At 39.9% G+C, this 23,984-nt stretch overlaps 2 protein-coding genes across 2 annotated transcripts in view; one reads left to right on the forward strand and one right to left on the reverse strand.

The window, feature by feature from the left end:
- The first annotated feature begins 4,154 nt into the window (after positions 1 to 4,154).
- IDUA (alpha-L-iduronidase) overlaps positions 4,155 to 23,984 on the forward strand; it is a 47,959-nt gene continuing 28,129 nt past the window's right edge. The window contains exons 1-2 of the mRNA XM_063294858.1: positions 4,155 to 4,385; positions 7,482 to 7,622. Coding sequence (XP_063150928.1) covers positions 4,243 to 4,385; positions 7,482 to 7,622 — 284 coding nt within the window. The 5' untranslated portion in view covers positions 4,155 to 4,242. The remainder of the gene's footprint in view (positions 4,386 to 7,481; positions 7,623 to 23,984) is intronic.
- On the reverse strand, positions 11,900 to 16,108 carry SLC26A1 (solute carrier family 26 member 1). Its single transcript, XM_063294857.1, has 2 exons — positions 15,503 to 16,108; positions 11,900 to 13,954 (listed from the first exon to the last, which is right to left on the reverse strand). Exons 1-2 carry the CDS (start codon positions 16,106 to 16,108, stop codon positions 12,452 to 12,454), a joined length of 2,109 nt encoding a protein of 702 aa, XP_063150927.1. The 3' UTR covers positions 11,900 to 12,451.

A 23,984-nucleotide genomic window follows, 5' to 3' on the forward strand; every position in this document is an offset into this window, starting at 1 on the left:
GTAGGATTATTTGGGGCTTATTTATTTAACCAATTTGTGAAGCCGCCCGTCTCAGCAAGTGACTCTTATGCGTAAACTTGTGCATCCCTTGTCTGTTTTCTAGGAAGCTAAGGCAGCCAGAAGTTAAGCTAAAAGCTAAGAAAAGACTAACTCCCATTGACAGCTGTTTTTCTCGGCTGTTATGTATGTATGTATATACACATCTGTGGATATATATATATATATTCAGACACACACTATAGAGCAATGTTTCTCAACCTTGGCAACTTTAAGATATGTGAACTTCGGTTTACAACAGGGATAAAAACATTAAAATACCATAAATAAATACAAATACAATATTGAAGATAAATACCATATAAAATCCAGATGACGATACTAGTTGGAATATCACTCATGTGTATCTAAGGGGCCATTTTAGGGCATTAACCATCTCCAGGGGTGATTACTCCCCCTCCCATATAAATTAAGATGCCTAGTACCTATTTCTTCAGCAAAGGATCGTTACCTTGTTGTGGTGCTGGAGCCTGAGCACCTCAATGATGCCATGAGCTAAACCGTGAAGGGCCACCCAAGACGGGAAGGTCATGACAGAGAGGTCAGACTAAATGTGATCCCTGGGGGAGGTAATGGCAACCCACCCCAGTATTCTTGTCGTGAAAACTAAATGGATCAGTACAACCAGAGATATGTCGGTATACCATTGGAAGATGAGACCCCCAGGTGGGAAGATGGTCCAAATGCTACTGGGGAGGAACAGAGGATGAGTTCAACTAGCCCCAGATGTGATGACGCAGCTAGCTCAAAGCCGAAAGGACGGCTAGCGGCCGACGGCGCTGGTGGTGAACGGCGAATCCGATGTTCTAAGGATCAACACACCATTGGAACCTGGAATGTAAGATCTATGAGCCAGGGCAAATTGGATGTGGTTATTGGTGAGATGTCAAGATTAAAGATAGACGTTTTGGGCGTCAGTGAACTGAAATGGACTGGAATGGGCCACTTCACATCAAATGACCACCAGATCTACTACTGTGGACAAGAGGACCACAGAAGAAAAGGAGTAGCCTTCATAATTAATAGTAAAGTGGCTAAAGCAGTGCTTGGATACAATCCAAAAAACGATAGAATGATCTCAATTCGAATTCAGGGCAAGCCATCTAACATCACAGTGATCCAAATATACGCCCCAACCACAGATGCTGAAGCTGAAGTAGAACAGTTCTATGAGGATCTGCAGCACCTACTGCACAACACACCTAAAAGAGATGTTATTTTCATCACAGGAGACTGGAATGCTAAGGTGGGCAGTCAAAGGACACCTGGAATTACAGGTAAGCATGGCCTGGAAGAACAAAACGAAGCAGGACATAGGCTGATAGAATTTTGCCAAGACAACTCACTCTGCATAACAAACACTCTCTTCCAACAACCTAAGAGATGGCTTTATACATGGACTTCACCAGATGGACAACACCGAAATCAGATTGACTACATCCTTTGCAGCCAAAGGTGGCAGACATCCATACAGTCGGTAAAAACAAGACCTGGAGCTGACTGTAGTTCAGATCACGAACTTCTTATTGCACGATTTAGGATCAGACTAAAGAGATTAGGGAAGACCCACAGATCAGCTAGATATGAGCTCACTAATATTCCTAAGGAATATGCAGTGGAGGTGAAGAATAGATTTAAGGGACTGGACTTAGTAGATAGGGTCCCGGAAGAACTCTGGACAGAAGTTGGCAACATTGTTCAGGAGGTGGCAACAAAATACATCCCAAAGGAAGAGAAAACCAAGAAGACAAAATGGCTGTCTGCTGAGACACTAGAAGTAGCCCAAGAAAGAAGGAAAGCAAAAGGCCACAGTGATAGGGGGAGATATGCCCAATTAAATGCAAAATTCCAGAGGTTAGCCAGAAGAGATATGGAATTATTTTTAAACAAGCAATGCGCAGAAGTGGAAGAAGACAATAGAATAGGAAGGACAAGAGACCTCTTCCAGAAAATTAGAAACATCGGAGGTAAATTCCAGGCAAAAATGGGCATGATCAAAAACAAAGATGGCAAGGACCTAACAGAAGAAGAGATCAAGAAAAGGTGGCAAGAATATATGGAAGACCTGTAAAGGAAGGATAACAATATCAGGGATAGCTTTGACGGTGTGGTCAGTGAGCTAGAGCCAGACATCCTGAAGAGTGAGGTTGAATGGGCCTTAAGAAGCATTGCTAATAACAAGGCAGCAAGAGAGGACGGCATCCCAGCTGAACTGTTCAAAATCTTGCGAGATGATGCTGTCAAGGTAATGCATGCTAAACACTAAAGAATGTTCAAACTATCCAACAGTGGCACTCATTTCACATCCCAGTAAGGTAATGCTAAGATCCTGCAAGGTAGACTTCAGCAATTCATGGAGCGAGAATTGCCAGATGTATAAGCTGGGTTTAGAAAAGGCAGAGGAACTAGGGACCAAATTGCCAATATCCAATGGATAATGGAAAAGGCCAGGGAGTTTCAGAAAAACATCTATTTCTGTTTTATTGACTATTCTAAAGCCTTTGACTGTGTGGACCAGAACAAATTGTGGCAAGTTCTTAGTGGTATGGGGATACCAAGTCATCTTGTCTGCCTCCTGAAGAATCTGTATAACAACCAAGTAGCAACAGTAAGAACAGACCACGGAACAACGGGCTGGTTTAAGATTGGGAAAGGAGTACGGCAGGGCTGTATACTCTCACCCTACCTATTCAACTTGTATGCAGAACACATCATGCGACATGCTGGGCTTGAGGAATCCAAGGCTGGAGTTAAAATCGCTGGAAGAAACATTAACAATCTCAGATATGCAGATGATACCACTTTGATGGCTGAAAGCGAAGAGGAACTGAGGAGCCTTATGATGAAGGTGAAAGAAGAAAGTGCAAAAGCTGGCTTGCAGCCAAACCTCAAAAAAACCAAGATTATGGCAACCAGCTTGATTGATAACTGGCAAATAGAGGGAGAAAACGTAGAAGCAGTGAAAGACTTTGTATTTCTAGGTGCGAAGATTACTGCAGATGCTGACTGCAGTCAGGAAATCAGAAGACACTTAATCCTTGGGAGAAGAGCAATGACAAATCTCGATAAAATAGTTAAGAGCAGAGACATCACACTGACAACAAAGGTCGCATATTTAAAGCAATGGTGTTCCCTGTAGTAACATATGGCTGCAAGAGCTGGACCATAAGGAAGGCTGAGAGAAGGAAGATAGATGCTTTTGAACTGTGGTGTTGGAGGAAAATTCTGAGTGCCTTGGACTGCAAGAAGATCAAACCAGTCCATCCTCCAGGAAATAAAGCCAGACTGCTCACTTGAGGGAATGATATTAAAGGCAAAACTGAAATACTTTGGCCACATAATGAGAAGACAGGACACCCTGGAGAAGATGCTGATGCTAGGGAGAGTGGAAGGCAAAAGGAAGAGGGGCCGACCAAGGGCAAGGTGGATGGATGATATTCTAGAGGTGATGGATTTGTCCCTGGGGGAGCTGGGGGTGTTGATGACCAACAGGAAGCTCTGGCGTGGGCTGGTCTATGTAGTCACAAGGAGTCGGAAGCGACTGAACGAATAAACAACAAAAAGTACTTATTTAAATAAGCATATATTAATAGCAGCCGCTTGTTGCTCACTCTCACATTCTCTCAGAAGCTGAGTGAGCTATGCATGGAACTTGCTCACACCTAATTACCGCTTAACATTTGGCAAGTCATGGAGTTGAATGTATCGTTTTCCACAATAAATGGGTTGCAACACTACCGCCTTTGTTTTCCTCTTCCAGCGCAATCTTTCGGTTTTTCTCGGAAATACGTCCCTTGTGCTGGCTGGTGTTCCTTACTCCAGTAAAGATAATTGTTCTTGCGAGGAAGCCCATCCAATCAAGTTTCCTTTTCGGGCAAAATACGAGCCAGCTGAGGGGAAAAGCAGGAAGGAAAAAGGAGGGAACGACCATATTTCGTTAGGGGAGGGGTTGGTTGGCATATATTTACAGCATCTATGGAATAAAACAGAAGGCAGTGATGTCTCCAGCGTCCATTTTCTAATGAAAACTACTCACCACACTAGTGAAGAAATTGGCTCATAAGGTAGGCAAAAGTAGATAGTAGTTTGGACATCAAGGTGCTCCCCCGCTCGAGGAATAGAGCGTGCCGGGAAGTGGTGCAAAGGGCAGCTGAAGAGGCGGGCGAATTTTAGACCCGTTGCGCTATGAAGTTCGGTAAAACATGGAGTTTTGCGGGGTTACTGAGCCTAATCATAGTGAAAGGGACCGTGGGGGCTTTCTTTGTAAACGTGGATCTCTCGCGCGCCACAGGCGAGTTGAGGCATTTTTGGAAAAGCACGGGATATTGGTAAGAAATGACGGGTTGCTTATGCAGTGACGCCATTCACACATGACACTTAAGTCGGCAGGCGGAACACTTGGGCATCTCCTGACTTGGGGAATGACTGGCCGAAAGAGAAAGAGCTGTCGGTGCGTTTGCGCAAATACTGTGCGGCGCAGCTGTGACCGATCCTGAGCCATTCGGATTTATCAGTACTGTAGTTGCACCAAGGTTTTTCACAGGAAAGATGAGAAAGCAGAGTACAGTATTGCGCATTCTTTTCCATCCGCGATCCTATCTGAAAAAGATGGGGTAAGCCTCTAAGCTACTGTACTCAGTTGCAAATAGTGCTACTTAGCCACAGATCTGTATAAAATCATAACTGGATGACATCTTCATCTGGGCCAATCAAATTACCACAACCTATTGGGTTGAAATTTGTGCAAGGAGTGGAATTTCGCAGAACTCTGGCACCTGAAGACAAGCGTTAAGGAACAAGATATTCAAGAGATTAGGCTGTAAAGTTAAAGTCATGAGATTGGTGGTTTCAGGTCAGCAGACCAAGACAGATTGTTTACATATTTGCAGTTAACTTCATAATGTTAAAGTTTTCCCTTACTTCGTTTTTTATAATGCAAAAGTAAGATAAAGCAAAGGCAATCAAAATATGCATTCCTCTAGACCAGTGTTTCTCAACCTTTGCAACTTTAAGATGTGTGGACTTCAACTCCCAGAATTCCCCAGCCAGCTCATGCTTTAATTTGCTAGCTAATTGTGGTTGGGGAATTCTGGGAGTTGAAGTCTATACATCTTAAAGTTGCAAAGGTTGAGAAACACTGCTCTAGACAGTACATACCTCTGGCTTTTCAAAATTGGTCTGTGATGTGTGTTTTTGTGTGAATGGCTTCAATATTATTTATTTGTGAATACAATCTGCTCAGTAAGATTTAATACAATTTGTTTTAGCCCTGAAGTTGGTGTGCAATTCTAAATATAGCAAGATTTTTTTCTTTAAGGAAACATAATCGAATCGTGAAAAAATAAGCTATGAATTCAGAAATATCTGATTCAGAATCTCACACCATGAACCCACTGGCAAGCTATGATCTGATGCAACCCTCCCTCTTTTTGCAATATGTAAATAATAATACTGGCATACCTAATGGTAGCAGAAAACATGAGCACGTAGGGTGAAAGGTTGGAGATCTTAAACCCCTCTCCCAGAATCCTTTGGGACTACCCACTGTAGCTCCCTTCAACCTTGGTGTGCGGCTTGGTAGTTACTGCTGACACCACTTGCTTTCTAAGGGGATGCCTTTATTATGTCTTTTTCCTGCCCAATCCCAGTGTGTAAATGTGGGAATGACCTTGAGAGATGGGAGGGAGAGCCGCAGACTGGACAACTGGTGTGTAAAAGATATCTCAGCCCACAGAAGGAGGGAGGGTGTGGGAAATGTTTTGGAAGGGACCCTGCCTAGTTTTCTGGAGAGTAAAAGGAAAGGAGGGGAGAAATACTTTCAGTCTTGCAAGATTCTATTAATGTAATCCTACAATAAATATAGAGCTAGTGCTCCAACTTGTACTTCTTGTCTGGACTCAGGCTAATAGTATAAGAGAAGAGACCCACAGTCTTTGCATGCTACTGGCAAGTAAAATGGGACAAAAAGAGGGTAGAAATCCTATAACTCCATCTCCTGTAGTGTTTAGGGCACATGTCTAGGGCAGCCTTCTTAAACTGGGTTTCTCCAGAACTCTAGGGTTCCATAAGAGGTCACTTAGGGGTTCCATGAGAGACCATGACTGGAACAAAAAATAAACTTTTTAAAAAAATTTCATGTGCTAGGCTCACAGTAGTGGGTATTTTTATGCACTGCAATCAGCTGCCAGTCTGCCACTTTGCTGCTGTTGTAAATGTTGCAAAGTGTAGATTGTGTGGGTTAGAAGTGAATTCTGTTGTGACATAAAAAGGTTGAGAAAGGCTGGTCTAGGGAAATCAGCCCCTTCTGTGTGGAGAGATGGACCAATCTCACTGGAGAAAAAAATGAATGAATTTTTTTTTTTTATGGAAATCTAAATATCTTTTAAAGTGGTCACCTGTAAAATATTCATTGGCAAAGGGGATAAAAAGGTAAAGCAATTCAAAAGCATCCGAAAGAACTTCCAATAGAAAAAAATATCTAGGACAATATAAATTTCTGAGCAAATCACAAGAGTGAACTGCTACTGATATAATAGCAGCTCTGATGTAAAGAAGTGCCAATTTGTGTAAGGAAAGGACAAGGACTGAGCTTGCATAGAGTAATCACCAGAAAAAATAAACATAAAAACCTTTAAAATAAAAATAGCCTTGTGCATTAGTTCTAACTAAACTTGTTACCTGTTCTTGCTGGCTGAAGCTAAAGTCCTTTGTTTGCTTCGTTGTTGTTGTTCTCTATCCTAACTTCTTGTAATTTTTCCCCCTTTTTATCAGAGGGTGGAGAGATTCCCTGTTCCTAACTCAGCACACCATTTCTTGCCCGTTTTCTGCCTGAGTTCTTCTCCAAACTTTTCCTTTCTAGAAATCTGACTTTGCATATGACTCAGGGCATTCAGTTGTCACTTGTGCAGGTGTAGATTGGGACTGAGAGGATGTCTGTTTGGAATACAGGTAGTCCTTGCTTACCGACCACTCATTCAGCAACTGTTTGAAGTTACAACAGCATTGAAAAAGGAAATTTACAACCAGTCCTCAGAGTTGTGGTCGTTGTGGTGTCTCGCGGTCACCTGATTACCATTTGCGAGCTTCACAGCCAGCTTCCAACAACCAAAGTCAGTGGGGAAGCCAGCAGGAAGTCACAAGTTGCAGCCAGGTGATGTTGCGCTTAATGACTGTGGCTGATTCGCTTAATGAGTTGGGCACGGTCCCATGATTTTTCACTTTATGACCACGTCACTTGGCGATGGAGTTGCCAGTCCCAATTGTGGTCGGTAAGTGAAGACTACCTGTATCTGAGTTCTGCCAGCTGGTAAGAAAACTCCATTTACAAGGATGTTGTATGGATTGCTAAGATATCGGATATGAGGAACTTTGAGCTCTCAGAAGTACTAACTATGTTAAGTAATATATTTTTCTCCTCTTTTCAGTCCTCCTCTACCACACAGGCGAGCAGATTCGTTTAATCTCAGTAAAGACCAAATAATTAATTTGGCTTATATTTCTTCTGTGCCACACAATGGCATTGAACAAATTCGAATCCATTGGCTGCTGGAACTTATTCAAGCTGGGTAAGTTAAATTCTTTGCTCTCTTTCATTTGTGGTTGATTTAGGTTTGTCTAAGTGGTCAGAAGGGGACATGGTGGCGCTGTGGGTTAAACCGCTGAGCTGCTGAGCTTGCTGATCGGAAGGTCGGCGGTTCGAATCTGCGTGACGGGGTGAGCTCCCATTGCTAGTCCCAGCTCCTGCCAACCTAGCAGTTCGAAAACATGCCAATGTGAGTAGATTAATAGGTACCGCTTCGGCGGGAAGGTAACGGCGTTCCATGTAGTCATGCCAGCCACGTGACCACAGAAGTGTCTACGGACAAATGCCGGCTCTTCGGCTTTGAAACAGAGATGAGCACCGCCCCCTAGAGTCGGACACAACTGGACTTAATGTCAAGGGAAACCTTTACCTTTACCTAAGTGGTCAGAAGGTTTTTCTGAACTGAAAAAAGGAGGTCTAATCTTGTAAACTGTGTGGCTGGGAGACAGCTTGGGTACCATTTGTAAGCAATGCTGGTTTTGGAGGAAGAACTAGGTTTTCAAAATAAGGATTGCTTATACCAGACAATGTTTGTTGAACTATGTTTGTAAGACTCCCCAGCTTGCATATTCATAAGGGATCATTTAGCATATTCTAAAGCATAACATCTCAGTTTGCACTGGGCCTGGTTGGTTATTACAAGGGCTACCTAGAAAATGCCTTGGATGGCTTTTTTTGCTTTAAAGATGATTTTATGGTTGAACTAGACAACTCGTGACCCGCTGAGTCATTGTTTCAGAGATATATCTTGACCAGATTCCTCAATGCCTTCAACACTGGCAGAGCTTCTAATGTATTACCTTCACTGGAAAAAGTTCTTAAAAATTCAAGGAGATATTCAGAGATATATCTGCCTTGAAAATAGCCCATGTCTTTCATATTGAACTGTATAGCACTGTCAAACATCAGAAGCTGACCACAGGAATTGTTTTATGACATTTTGTATTACGTCATAAAATGTTTTATGATAATTTTTAATGTCATAAAATGTTTTATAAAAATTGCCAAATTTCTATTCCACGGGAGTCATGGGTCCTGGAATTTGGACAGATTCTGTAAGTTAGCCCATTTGAGGTATCTTGGTTCAAAAATTGTTGCCCTATGATGTGCCGTTTCACCCAGTTAAAGCTTACACACAGACCAACAGGAGAGTTTTAGTAGTATATAGACAATTAAGGAATACCACAGGGTCCCTTGCATGTGAAATCCCTTGGTTAAACATGGACATGTATTTTCTTGAAGTTAAAAAGTCAAAACATGGCCAGGTATGCTATGTAGCCTTTCCAAATACAGTAGAAAGAGGAGATTCTTCTGTTGTTTCCGAGAAAAAGCAGACTGATATGGCTGCTCTGTGGTTACACCCTGGTTTGGCTTTGATAGGAGATGGCAAAGCAGTGAGAAAGTCTTCCAATGAATAGTGCAAGCCAGACAGATAAAACATGTTAATTAAGATGGGAGTCCACTGCTCTAGCCTAACCTTCCAATTTCCAGGCTCAGAAGGTAGGTAAGGGAGGTCTGTATTTGGAGAAATGTGAAAGGGTGATGTTGCAGATGATTACCAAGGAAGATGCAAGATTCCCGTTGTTAGATGTATTCAAACAGAGTTTGGAGAGTCAACTAATGAGAACGTTTTTATTTGGATTTTTGTGCTGAGTAGGGGTATGGGGTTGGGCTCAATGGTCTATGTGGCCTCTTTGATTCTATGTGATTCTGTATGGTACTTTGAATTGTGTCTACTTTAGTAGAAAGTTGGACACTTGGAGGAGCTTAAATTTGCTCGCTGGTATAAGATACAAGCCAATAAGCAGATTTGTGAATTGCAATTAGTTTTTGGTAGAATTTATGTATACTTGCTTCAAGTGTTAATGAAGAACTATGTGGTACACTGCCTTCTGATGGCCCCTGAATCAACGGTTTTTAAAAAATAAATTAAGCATTCCACTTTGTGGGCCTCATTTAAAGAAGCAGCTATCTTCCAGTTCAGAGATTTCCAGGCAATGAGTTAATTGCAAGAACACATCAGATGGTATCAGAACTGTAACTTCCCTCCCTGGTATGAACTCCTGGAAGAAACAGTAGAAAGGTTTCCTTAAATACATGTGGTGTGCACAGTGTTTTTCAGAGGAGATACTAATTTATCTATTACAACTGACACATTCAAGTTACTTAACTTTTCTGGCTTTCAGTTGAGGCCCCTTTGAAGATGGAGGACTATTTTCTTATAAAGCAATTGGGGACATCCATTGGGGAAAATAGAAATACTGGATGGGAACCCTTGTGGGGTGTGGTACAGTGATTTCCTTAATCATTTTTTTGTACTATTGAAGGGTGTTGCATATCATATATTTTCTAAAAGTACACAAAAGGCCTTTAGTGAATACTTACAAGTATTAGTGAATTCTGTGAAGGAAGAGAAGAAGATTGAGACCGATAAATAGAGCGTAGTGGGCAAAATGTAGGAAAGAGGAACTGTATGGAATGATAACTGTAAGCAGTTGGTTTCTTCTGATCAGAGATTAATTTCTTCAAAGCGGTCCTGAGGTTGAAATCATACAGTCTGGTTTTTTGTTTTTTTTAATTTTCAGTGTTTGAGAATAGCCTACATATCTCAAGTATGCTGCGAGACACTATTGCATAAAGTATTTCAGAGCAAAGTCCTGGTTTTCAACAAAAATTTGGAATATGTCCTTAAATCATTGAAGGCCTGCAGATTTAGCCTGGGCTTAGAGGCCAGGTAGGGTCAAGTTTGGTTAGTACATGGATGGGAAACCACCAGGAAGTTTCAGGCTATAAGCTACACTGGGAAGTTGAAAATACATTCCAGAAAAAGGCAATGGCAAATAACTTCTCAATTGTTGCCCAGAAAACCACAAGGATGTGCCATGTAGTCATCAGGAGCTGAGCTTGACTTGAGGGCTGTTCTATCTTCTCCTGCCCCCCAAAAAACAAAATAATTAAGATTTATAAAAAATACAGTCTTCTCTGATATTGCCTAAAATGCCCTAGATAGCAAGACTAATTCCACTAAAGTAAACTGCATCAATTGCAGTTTTGTCTTTGATCACAAAATGCTTTGAGTTGTTTTTGGTTGATGGGTTGTTGTTGTTTATTCGTTCAGTCGCTTCTGACTCTTCGTGACTTCACGGACCAGCCCACGCCAGAGCTTCCTGTCGGTCGTCAACACCCCCAGCTCCCCCAGGGACGGGTCCATCACCTCTAGAATATCATCCATCCACCTTGCCCTTGGTCGGCCCCTCTTCCTTTTGCCCTCCACTCTCCCTAGCATCAGCATCTTCTCCAGGGTGTCCTGTCTTCTCATTATGTGGCCAAAGTACTTCAGTTTTGCCTTTAATATCATTCCCTCAAGTGAGCAGTCTGGCTTGATTTCCTGGAGGATGGACTGGTTTGATCTTCTGGCAGTCCAAGGCACTCTCAGAATTTTCCTCCAACACCACAGTTCAAAGGCATCGATCTTCCTTCGCTCAGCCTTCCTTATGGTCCAGCTCTCACAGCCATATGTTACTACGGGGAACATCATTGCTTCAACTATGCGGGACGTTGTTGTCAGTGTGATGTCTCTGCTCTTAACTATTTTATCGAGATTGGTCATTGCTCTTCTCCCAAGGATTAAGCATCTTCTGATTTCCTGACTGCAGTCAGCATCTGCAGTAATCTTTGCACCTAGAAATACAGAGTCTTTCACTGCTTCTACATTTTCTCCCTCTATTGGTTGATGGGACACACATTTAAAATCCCGTTTGAGGAGAAGACTTACCAATGCCCTGCAGTTTAGCAAGCAAAGAATCGCCAACATTTTATTTATTTATTTATTTATTTATTTTTCTATCCCACCTTTTATTATTTTTATAAATAACTCAAGGCAGGAAACATACCTAATACTTCTTCCTCTTCCTATTTTCCCCACAACAACAATCCTGTGAGGTGGGTTGGGCTGAGAGAGAGTGACTGGCTCAAGGTCACCCAGCCGGCTTTCATGCCTAAGGCGGGACTAGAACTCTCAGTCTCCTGGTTTCTAGCTGAGCACCTCAACCACTAGACCAAACTGGCTCTCTCACATAAGTAAGTGAAGCTATTGTCTCTCTGTGGCTATTTGATTTTTGAAAAACTGTCCTTTCTGAACATGACTTCTGATGTTTCTTGCTTTTATCTTGACTACCCTCAAGATAAAATCAAGAAATAGAGCTTTCATTCACCCCTGCTGGATGAAACTTTAAGAAGAAAAAGAAGTACAAGACCCCATGAAAGAAATATCTGATCTTCATAAAAGAAGACCTACGATAACTGTGTCATATCCTGAGGCAGATATAATGCTAAATAATGGCTTAGTATTATGAATATGTGTTAAACCAAGTTAACAAACTACAGTATGAAACTACACCTTGAACCTTATTAGTTCATAGAAACACTTGCTATGAATCACATTTCCTTGAGGTTGAACTTAATGACAAATTTTGCTTTGTTCAACACTGAGGATGGAAGTTTTGGTCTTCCTTTGCATGAAAAACAGGAAGAGGAACACAGGAGCCTGTGGCAAGATGTCAAAACACTAAACAATGATCAGAGTTAGATTAGAACTGGTTTTGTTTATAGTTACATTGAACAGTAGACCATGTCTAACTTTATTTGACTAAGATTTCATTTTGGGGTTACACATTCACTGCTTAGTTAAAGGCTTTGAGAGTGTATTCCATATTACCAAATGGTTCTCAAGGAAGAACTCAGGTTCAGGCAGGTTGAAAACCACAATCTGTGTTTAATGAACACAGAATCTTCAAACAGCCAATTATTGAACTAGACAACAGAGTCATCTGTTGTAATTTCCCTCTCTCTTACGAACTGGACAGCACTAGATATGCTATGAAACAGCAATTCATGCATGTCTTTGTCTGCACTCTTAAAGTAGCCTCCTTTTTCCAGGGAAGATATCACTGAGGGATTGCAGCAAGCCAAATATACACTGATCTTCAATTCCTGATGGTCTTTGAGGGTTTCTTTCAATGTGCTCACTCCAGCTGTGTCCAAAAATGGAATGGAAGAGCAGTCTATGATGATTGCATGAAAGTCTCTGTCTTTAGTAACCAAGCATGGTGATACTTCTTTCTGTCCAAGTGGCTTATCCAGATTTTTCTGCCCTTTCCTCTTGGACTTCTTCCTTTTGGCAATTTCAAGTGCAGGATCCAGCCCTGTCCTGTTGTGGAGGCACTTTAGGAAGAAGTCCTTGTTCACATAATAAAGTGGTGCTTCAAAACGAAAGATTTTGATCTTTGGAACTGGAAGAAGGTCTTTATATTCCTCATCATCTTCATAGAAGACAGTGTTCCCGATTTGCCCTAACAAGGCAGCATGAGGGCACTGGGTGCGGCCAATAATGCAGAAGACTGAAAAAACAGCTCCAACCAGCAGCCCCATTTCTGTGCTGATCAAAGCAGATGAGAGCATGGTAACACACCAGACCAGCGCATCTACTTTGTCCAGGCGGAAGCGTCGAGGAATATCTTTGAATTTCCTAAGGGCTCCTCTAAGGCTCACTATGATAATGCAAGCCAAAACACATTTCTGTAGATTGAAGAAGAGGGGGGCGAAGAATAGCAGCACCAGCAGTACCACCACTGCACTCACAATGCTGGATACCTGAGTCTGGCACCCTGTGGATGTTTTGACCAGAGTCTTGGCCAGAGCTGCACTGGTGGCAAAGCAGTGGAAGAAAGCTGGAATGATGTTACAGAAGCCAATGGCAAACATTTCCTGGTTGGCCTTGACAGTATAGGCATACTTTTTGGCAAACATTTCAGAGAGTGAAACCGTGAAAGCAAAGCCAACTATGGCAAGAGGGAGAGCATCAACCGCAACTCTTTGCATGAGGTGAAAGCTGGGCACTTGGGGTGGTATAAATCCAGTAGGGATTTCACCTGATATGCTGGATGCGTAAACTTCTTTCAACTTCCCGTAATGGGACACCAGGGTGGCAATCACAATTACCACCAGCTCTGTGGGAAGAGGGATCCTGAGCCTGTGTTTATACTTATCTCCCAGTTCCTTAGCAGTGACCAGCACAGCAATGCAGATAGCGCTTGTGATCACGTCACAGAGATTTGCTTGAGAAACGTTCTGAAAAATGTTAGCCCAAGTGGTTATCAGGATCCCATATCCCTGGGTACGTGGGATTTTTATTCCAATGAGGTATTTAACTTGAGCTGTTAAAATAGTTAACGAAGCACCAGTGGCAAAGCCATCCAACACAGGTTCGGAAAGATACACTGATACAAACCCAAGGTGAAAAATTCCCATCAGAACCTACAAGAAAAACAAGATCAGGTTAACGCTGCTTGGGATATGCAGGGGGGAGATGTTTCTACCTTTAGAATGTCTTATTTTCTCTCAGGTTATCTTAGACCAAAGAAGAGCACATTTTTACAGATAAATAATGGCAAGCCTGGGATGATCCAACCAGTTATTAGTACAATAAAAGTATTCTGCTGTTGCAGAAGTGTTTATCTGTGCATCACACATTTGACATTTTTAAAGTAAACCCCCGCTCCAAATCTGTGGCAGTCCTCTCTTTACTCTTTGAGTACGTTATATAAATAGTTATTACTGTGCCTAGCCCTGTTTGACCCGTATTTCTTCAACCCTACTTTACCTCCCAGTCTCTCTCTTGCCTGGTTTGATGTCTCATTGGAAAAGAGTTGTACAGTATGTGTGTATGAAATTACACAAAATTATTCCTAAGTCCAGATGCAGGGTGTTTTGCTAAGATCCCACCCAGCGACCATCAGAGAGAACTGGGAGGCAAAATGAGCAAGGTGCCACCCTATCTCTCAGTGTGAGACCCAGTTTTCAGAAGGTTGCAAGCAGACAGCCTAAAAACAGGTTAGTCCATTTGCAAAACAAGAGATAGGTGTCCTCGCACTCAGAAGAGGCTGGCTTCAAGCTGGCTAAACAGTGCTATAAATAGGTCTGCATTTGATATGGTATTCTTTAATAATAGCTCAATTCTCTTTTCTGCTGTAAATTTACTTACCAGAAATTCTTTTATCCCTGAGTGCCTGCTTCTCTGTTTCCAATCTAGCTTGCTGGGAGAAGCTTTACACTTGCAAGTGTAGGTTTTAGATAAGTAAAATAATAGGGAAAACAGCCTGTCCTTTTTCTCCTAGCTTTATTTACTTCATCAAAGGCACACTTAATTCTCTGGGCATCCAGATAAGATAAAAACAAACAGACAAAATAATAACATGGCAATAACATGAAGCAGATAAAGGAGCAGATAAAATAGCCTCTTTTGTGCTTTCTCAGTGGTGGTGCCTGCTCTCTGAAATGAACCTCCAGAGATCCATGTTGTTCCCACCTCAATGACTTTCCATAAACTGTTAAAAACTTAGTTGCTCTCCCAGGCTTTGGGAGAAGATGGTGGTCAAGTTCCTATGTTTGTTTTTGTGATGTGGAATTAGTCTTTCAATCAACTGTTTTGGGTTGGTTGGTTTTTTAATATATACATGTAATTTCCTTTTCAACTGTAATCCACCCAGAGTTGTGGCGGGGTTGGATGGCTTCAAAGTTGAATTAAATAAATAAACAAACCTGCCAAGTAACTTAATTTGGATCCATCTGCCGAGCCTTATTCTAGAATCGAAGCATTCACTCTATTGGTCTGTGTGTTTACTATTTCTTTGTTTTACTATGCTTACTTCTGTTTGATCTTTGATCGTTTTTAATTGTCCTTGGAGAGTGGGTTTCCCAATTTCCCTAGTTTCCCTAGAAATGTTTGCCTCTTAAGGTGGACTACACCTTAAGCTTACATTTGCAAATCTATATGTGTTGAGGAAGGGTAGGGAAAGATAATACCTGATAAACTCCCGCCATGAAGGTCAGTGCTGTAGCTACCCCAATAGCATAGCACTCTTTCCCACATTCATTGCTCATCACACCAAGGGTAAAATTGTAGAGGGTGAAGTTCAAATGGACTTCGTCACCAACAACTTGCTGGGGGTCATCGTTCAGGTTGAATCCTGCCAGCAGCAATTCTCGATCCACAACCTGTCCAACCATTAAGCTTAATAAGCTGAAAATGCCAACAGACACGTGTCTGGAGGTACCCATGAGAAAATAGATGATGTTGGCAAAGAACGAGGTGTAAAGGCTGTAAATTGGCTTCAGACCAGCTAACAAAGAATAGGCTATTGCTTGAGGAACTAAAATGATCCCAATGATCAGTCCTGACATAACGTCTCCCCAGATGTATTCTTTGCAGTTGTATTTAGGAAGCCATTGTAACACAGGAAAGAAATCCAGAATGGCCTTTTTCATTGTTTTCATGCTGCAGGAACATTTTTTTCTTAGTTGGTTCTTGATGACTGCTCTTTTGCTAACCTTTTCAGGAATCTTTCTTTCCATATAAAACTGGAGAAGAGGTCCATTTTCTGTTGTGGCTGTCTCCATTTCCTGTTTCATTCTTTAATCAATTCCTGTGATTTAAAAAGATTAGTCTTTGAAATTGGTACATCATAAAAAACACTTGCAACTTTCTTATATTGGGACTCAAGTGAACCAATGCATTACCTGAACATTCATTATTATTTTTATTCAGTATATATCCTGCTTAATCCCACTGATTCTGGGCCAGAGAAACCAAATTTGTAAAATACTGAGTTTACTGAAATAGTGTAGGCTAGGAAAAAAAAATAATTCTGTACTTTGATTTTTATGATTGCTACAACTGCTTATTATGCCATGTGATTTAATAAACCATTCTAAACAATAAAAGCTTAGAAGAGGATCTCGTTGCACAACTTTGAAGCAGTATGTTTAAAAATGTTACACCTGTGTTCGGCAAGGATCAGAGAAATGACACTACTAGATGGAACATATGCTGTTTTCAGTTCATGCTTTGCCTAGGAAAAGGAAGAAATATCAAAAAGCCCCCCCCCCCAGGAATGATGGATGAATGATAGACCATTTTCCGTGTCTTTCATAGGCACTTGGGTTGGTTCCAGGATGCCCTGAATGATTTCTCTGAAGAGAGGCAACCAAATAATTTGCAGTGGCCAGGATACATATAGTTTATCACCTAGGCATAATATACCACAAGAAACCATTGTGCTCCTTGTCCCTCATCCCTGAATGACAACCAATGGCTACACAAATTTGTTTATTTTAGATATTTGGGGGGGGGGAGTTGGAAATTGGAAAAATCAAACTGCAACAGTGTGGCTTTATTGTCCATTTTTGGTAAGATATACAGAATAAAACATCAGTTCCATTTTCGTTGATGGTTACCAGTTTTATTATAAAAACAGTAATACTCTGTAAAAAGCGGGATATAAATCTGCTAAGTGACAATAAAAGTGTGGGAAACAGTATCTCCTGAAAAAATAATGCAACAGCAAAGAGTCTTGAATCTTTTATCTAAGGATTGTTTTATAAATATGGCATTTCTCTTTTATTTATTTATTTTTATCCCACCTTTATTATTATTTTTTATAAATCACTCAAGGTGGCAAACATACCTAATACTCCTTCCTCCTCCTATTTTCTCCACAACAACCACCTTGTGAGGTGAGTTGGGCTGAGAGAGGGGGACTGGCCCAAGGTCTATTTCTTGGTTATATTACCAAAGTAATTGCTAATAATTATCTTCATCTTTACAAGTATCTTTTTAACGAATCTTAAATCTTAAATATAGTAGCAGGCCAACCTTGTTTATAGCAGGTGATAATGCCTAACTGACCTTGACTGATCTTCTAAATGTTAACCAGGATCAGAGCTGGTTAGTACCTGGATGGGAAAGTACCAGGAGACCTGAGGACTGGAGACAAGGCTAGGAACTTGAAAAATATTTTGGAATAAGGCAGCAATGAACCACTTCCATACTGTTGCCAAAAGTACTACAAAAAATGTGCATAAAGTTACCAGGAACTGAGCGTTACCTTGATTATCTTTCTTTAAGATATTCTTGTATATATCCCAGAACTATGTCTTTTTTTAAAAAAAAATGGTCCTATGTAGTTTTGTTGCTGCTTCATTTTTATTTTTTTATTATGCGTTTTTTAATTTCAACATTTAATTAATGCATTTTTAAAATTCAAATGAAAATTATAAATCCACAAATTTTGATTTTGGTATTTTGGGTGTCATTGGGTTTGTTCCCCCCCCCCCCAATTCCTTAAGGAACAGAGAGGCACCTATTTTGTATGTGGGGAATGAGATGGGACAAAATATGGAAATCAATCAGCAGCTCTTAATATTCCCAAACTTTAAATGAGCTGAGCATGAACAGCCGAGGCAGGCAGGAAAGGAGACAGTTCTACAGTCCCCGGTGCCCTAACTGATAACACTATACTCCTATCTACAGATCTAATAGGTAAAGGTTTCCCTTGACATTAAGTCCAGTTGTGTCCAACTCTAGGGGGCGGTGCTCATCTCCGTTTCAAAGCCGAAGAGCCGGCATTTGTCCGTAGACACTTCCGTGGTCATGTGGCCGGCATGACTACACGGAATGCTGTTACCTGCCCGCCGAAGCGGTATCTATTAATCTACTCACATTTGCATGTTTTTGAACTGCTAGGTTGGCAGGAGCTGGGACTAGCAACGAGAGCTCACCCTGTCACACGGATTCGAACTGCTGACCTTCTGATCGGCAAGCTCAGCAGCTCAGCGGTTTAACCCGCAGCGCCACCGCATCAAATAATTAAATCAAATGAATACATCTTCTGTTGAGCTGCACCCTCAGTAGCAAGGTCATTGAAGTATATGGCTGAATTAAATTATAATAAAGATTCCTTATAGTATAAACAGTATATATTTAGAATAATCAAGAGAAAAGCTACGCAAATCTTACGGCTTTGTATGGTCCACTATAACAAAGAGAGTGCCCAGAACTCCTTGCTGAATAAAAATGGAGGAAAGTCTTTATTGAATAGAAAACTGGGCTTAAGATTTTATTTTTTTTTAGAAAATATATTGTATACAGTAAATTCTCAACAGTAATTGTTCTGAGAAATATTTCACTTATTTTTAAGGCATCCTCTTCAGGTTTACTAAAAGAGACCTGAACTATACATTCTGCAAAACACCAAATGTAAATAACCATAGGAGTAGAAAATCTTGTACTGTATTAAAAAACTATTTCTTCTGATTAAAAAAACCTATTGTTCTAATGAATCTGCTGCTGCATTAACATTCATGTGGTTCCTTCATCTGTGAAATGTGGGGAAAAATCTTTATTCTTACTTGTCTTGTTCTGCAGTGTAGGTGTGATATGAAGAGCCCACTCGAATCTCACAGTCTTCCTGGTCTGCTGCATTGAAGCGAGTCAGTGCTAAGGACTGTAGAAGATACATTTTAATACTAGTAGGCGGTAACGAATGTGCAGTAGTCAGAACTAGGTAAACATTGAAGAGCATGAACGAAGGATTACAAAGTACAATCTGAAGCTTCTTCATGTTTCTTCATGTCTTCTTCTAAATTATAGATCAGTTGACCTCAGCTGTTTGTTCAAGTTTCAGTGGCAAACATTAAACAAGCAATATTCCTTTAAAGCATAGACTGTGTAATAATTGATCCAACACCCCCACCCCACCCAATAGTCTTGTAACTGGAAGAAGTTACGAGTTAAAGAGCAATCCCAGTAACTCGGTTCTCTTTACTGATGAACCTTTTAGAAAACTACTTGTACTTATTTTCATGTGATGCACACAGCTGGCTTAATCTATAGGGGAGTCAGCAAGAAATTCTGATGTACTTAAATTGCAAGGATTAAATTATTATTAACAATAATGGCTGTAATTGAAACAAGGCTACAAGGTACAGCTTCACTTACTTTAAATAGAAAATTCAAAAACCCATATTAAAGTAATATATATTAGTCCAATCCAGAGTTCACAAAATTACATGTAAGCCTTTATGTTCTGCAGAATTCTACATGATAAACAAAGAAAGCTGGTATTTGCCTTTAGCCTTAGAATGTGTAAGAAAATTGCAGAAATTGAAACTTGGTATCCTAGGTCATAATTTCAGGTGTCCCTTAGAGCTAATAAGGTGAATAATTACATTGATGTGAAGACACAAACCCATATCCGATATTTTCTGTTTCAAATGTTTTTCCTGGTACTGGAATCAATCAAATGTTTAGCTATTCAACCTTGTATTTGTTATTTTGAGAGTGATCAAAATAACCAGATGAACAGTGAGACATTAGCTGTTTTGAGCAATTAATTATACCCTTGGTCTGAAAATGTCATACCCTGTATTTCTTGGCTAAAGGTATGTCTGGAAATTTTTGCTTATTTTAATATTACCTATCACCACCCTTTCTGGATGCCATTTTTAGTGCATAAATAGCTATTAGAGTTACTACTGAGTGGATTAATAACTCTACCTATCCATCTAAATGACATGTCAAGCAGATTTTCATAATTTATGTTTTGCAAAATTTAGTCTTAGAAGTTATGGTTTAGGTGAAACCACGATGAAATAATTTATAACAAGAAAGCTATTTTTAAAAAATCAAGAATTCTACTTTGCCTTTTCCATTTCCATGATGGAAGATGCATCTATTCATAGGAATTCTTCCTTTCACCTCCCTAATAACTTTTTGTACCAAAATATCCAGAACTTCCTCTGGCTGTAGTTTTTGAGCCAGTTTGTTGATTAATGAATTTATATTGCTTTACCTCTTAAAAAGTTACCACTATGTACCATATGACCTCTTATTGCTGGAATTTAGAACTCTGGTGCCACTTCCAATATTGTCTTCTACTACATCCAAGTAACATTTAACCTAACAATGGTTAGTTTTTAATTTGTGAAACCATTCTTTCAGCAATTGTCTTTGATTTTTAACCAAGAATAGGGTTGGCTCACTGGTTCAGGTGACTGGTCAAATATTGTCAGATTATTTACAGCAGCCAAGATTGCAGCTTTTCTTAGCAAGAGCAGAAGTAAGGGGTCCTTGCACTCTTGTTTGGCAATTATTTGAATCAAGTCTGGTACCATAGAAAAATCTTGCTTATATTGACTGCCTGCTATGATTATAAGCAGGCCTCATACAGTAGCAAATATTATTATTTCAATCATCTCATGTCCCCATACAATTTTACATTTTCTCATGTCCCCATGCAGTTTGTTTTTATTGATAGGAATTTCAGTTGTGTATTTGTAAACATTCTTTTGTAAGCTGATTGAGATGCCCACTGACCATCAGAAAGCAGCCTACATCTTTTATAAATGAATTAGGGACTTTTTTCCGACAGTATCAGCTAACTAATTTGTTTTTGTAATTCACACCAGTATCCAAGCAGGTTTTGGTTGTACAGTAGTTTTCTTGCTCTTCTTATTCTAAAAAGATATTTGGAAAGAATCTTAAGGGGTCCCAATATGACTGTAGAATTAGCTTGATTGGCTCAGAAAACACAGTGAAAAAGAAAGAGGATCATAAACTGTCCCTCTTGCTGTCATGTTTGCTCATACAGAAGTCAGTGTAGCTTAACCCCAGGTGAGTGTGAATTGGAATGCCATCCTCCTGTGTAGGTTCTTGATATGGAAGAGCTAACAGATTTTCTAAAACTGCTAAAAAGCAAGAATAGCCACGATGGCTTGAAAAAAAGATCTAAAATCTACAGAGGCACTGTCTTTATTAGTGCTATTGAAGGTTTACAAAACCACTGCAAACACTTAGGTTTCAACAACTGTCTATGAGGCAAGAGGGTTAAAAAATGGAAGGGAGAAGAACCTAAGTGATCTTACAAACATGTCTTTACCAGACATGTTCACATTATTAGATGAGGTGATAGAGCCTTAGAATATGACAGATACACACACACACACACACACACACACACAACACCTGAGCTCTGCTACTATTTCTACTTTTCTTTTAAAAATTCCACATCCATGTGTATATATCTGCCATGAATATATATGTTGTTTTTATTTCATGTAAATGCAACTTCAGTCTTGTTACCATAATGACATGGAAGGAAGGGAATGTTTAACCTGGCTGTGTGACCCCTAGACACAGCACCAAACACTCCAATTTTAAAAAAATAAAAACGTTTAAAAACAAAATTAAAGATGACTAATCTTTTGAGATAGCAAGATCTTCGTTCTCAAAAGAAGCTGTGTTTTAAAAAGCAGTGCTATTGAATATTTATTTATACCCCATATTTAAAGCAGAATTTACTAGATTTATTGACATATTATCTTTATAGACTGCCGTATTCAAACTGACTCTCAATGGTTTACAGTCCAGTAAGAAACAGACATGCAGTAAAACTGTAATTAAAGCATTAGTCAGTAAAAACAATGAACAAAAATAATAATCAAAAGATAATGCTGGTGCCACATTTCAGCTTTCATAGCCTGAGTCTGAATTCAGAAATATATCAACAAAATTATGGACATATCCATTTCAAGCTTGTTTGCTGATTAAATAGCCTTTGAGACAGTTCTGATTTGCTTCAATTCTGCTATTGTTTTTCTTCCTCTTCTAGAATGCTAGAATGAATGACTCTGAACACTGAGTTACCGTTAATATATTGAAGGCTGATTTAGAAACATACCTCCATCAGGCAAGGAGCTGTAAGGTTCCTGATTTTCATGTCTCTTCTGTTCCCCGCCTCTTGCTCTGTGCCCGTTGCCGAGGGAAGCATGGAGAATTGGCTAGCCGAGCTAGGCTGGCTGAGAAGCAGAAAATAGCAGGCCGCATTCTTTTTTATCGGGTTGAAAGCTCTCTTTGTCTGTTCTCAGTTCTGTGTCTTATGTGTGTCTTGCTTATTTGTAGGCATTTTGCAGTGGCGGTTTGCAGAATTATTGGCTTTCAATGCTCAGAAACCCACTGGAGGGATTTTGTTGGGGGAAGGGGAAAGAACAGCAAAGATACATGGAACTTCCTTCTATGGCTTGAAATTAAATGTGGATGTCAGACTTTATATTCTTAAACAGGGCTAAACAGATGGAAGCTGTTTCATTAGGGACTAGCTTTTGAAGTTTCTTCTGTTCCTTTTACTTTCAAATTAAATATCGGACTTGCTCTGCTGGGGTGGGATTACTTAAAATACTGGGTTCCTTAGGACTACAATACAGTTTGAGCAAAAAAGCTCCCTGCACAGTTTTACTCCTTGCTCAGTAGACTTCTCCCTCTTCCATCTGTTCCAAAGCCTGTAGCCTGAGACTTGATTCTACTTCCTGATTTCAAAAAAGATTAGCTTTTAAGCAAGAATGACAGAAAGAATCAAATACAGAGAGCTAGAGCAGAATCTTGCGAGTGAGTTTGAAGAACGGAAGTTCATCCTACCAGAATCTGGAGTTTATATGTTTTTCAGTACATGAGTTTACTGATTAGACTGATAAAAGCCTTGTTGGTTGGAAACATTAAAGCCTTGCTATTGCTTGCTGTAATAATGTTTGAGGGATTCACACATTCAGCCAGCCAGCTTTGTCTTGGCTGGAAAGTTTATCCTTCTTTATGGAGCTGTCCTTGGTCCTGAGAGCTTGGCCCAACCAATTACAAAATAAAAGGCTCCTTAGAAGCTCAACTCCTGATGATTTGAGATCTTATTCTGCTTTTTTTTTTCATGTGTATATCTGTCATATGACTTGGAAATTTTTTTAGCATGCAAAGGAATTGTCAGCTGCCTGGAACAGCATGGGTTGTATTATAAGCGAGCTGCATTACGTGTGAACCAGTTCTACATGTATATTTCAAATACATTAAGATACTTTAATTGGATCCAAACTTAGATGCCATTGCATTAAAATGAATGGGAATTAAGCTAGTCATGACTAACTTGCACCTCTGATTTCCACTGGTTTATTTCAGTCATGACTGAGTGAGGGTCCCACTCATCACTGCTCACATACCTAGAGCATAATGTGTCTTTAGCCACATCCCATATGCAGATTTAGAATATTTGGTTGGTTCTTTCATGAGATAAAGATAATAATGATCATTTTCTCACAGTATATTATTATGCAGACTAAAGGGTTGTTGAAGATTTCTCCAACATAGTATATTTACTTTTTTGTGTCTGCATGTCACTTGAGATGTATTCAACTAATACAAATTCTAAGGTTTGTTTACAATGCAAGAAACTGTTTAGTGCTGTTTAACAGAGCACCTGGCAGATATTCAGTTAACTAATCTAAATGTATAATACTATATTTTTCCAAAGATGTGTTTTGCAATAGAATAAGGAACTAACATCTTTGCTTAATACAGTAGCCAACTTTCATGAAATCTAGGTCTCTACATCATTCCCACGAGTTTTGTTTACTTAAATAAGAAGAAAAATTTAGGTTCTGATATCAGAAAAGAAAATCTCAGTGATGT

The sequence above is a fragment of the Candoia aspera genome, chromosome 2 (genome assembly GCF_035149785.1).
Source record: "Candoia aspera isolate rCanAsp1 chromosome 2, rCanAsp1.hap2, whole genome shotgun sequence".
NCBI lineage: Eukaryota > Metazoa > Chordata > Lepidosauria > Squamata > Boidae > Candoia > Candoia aspera.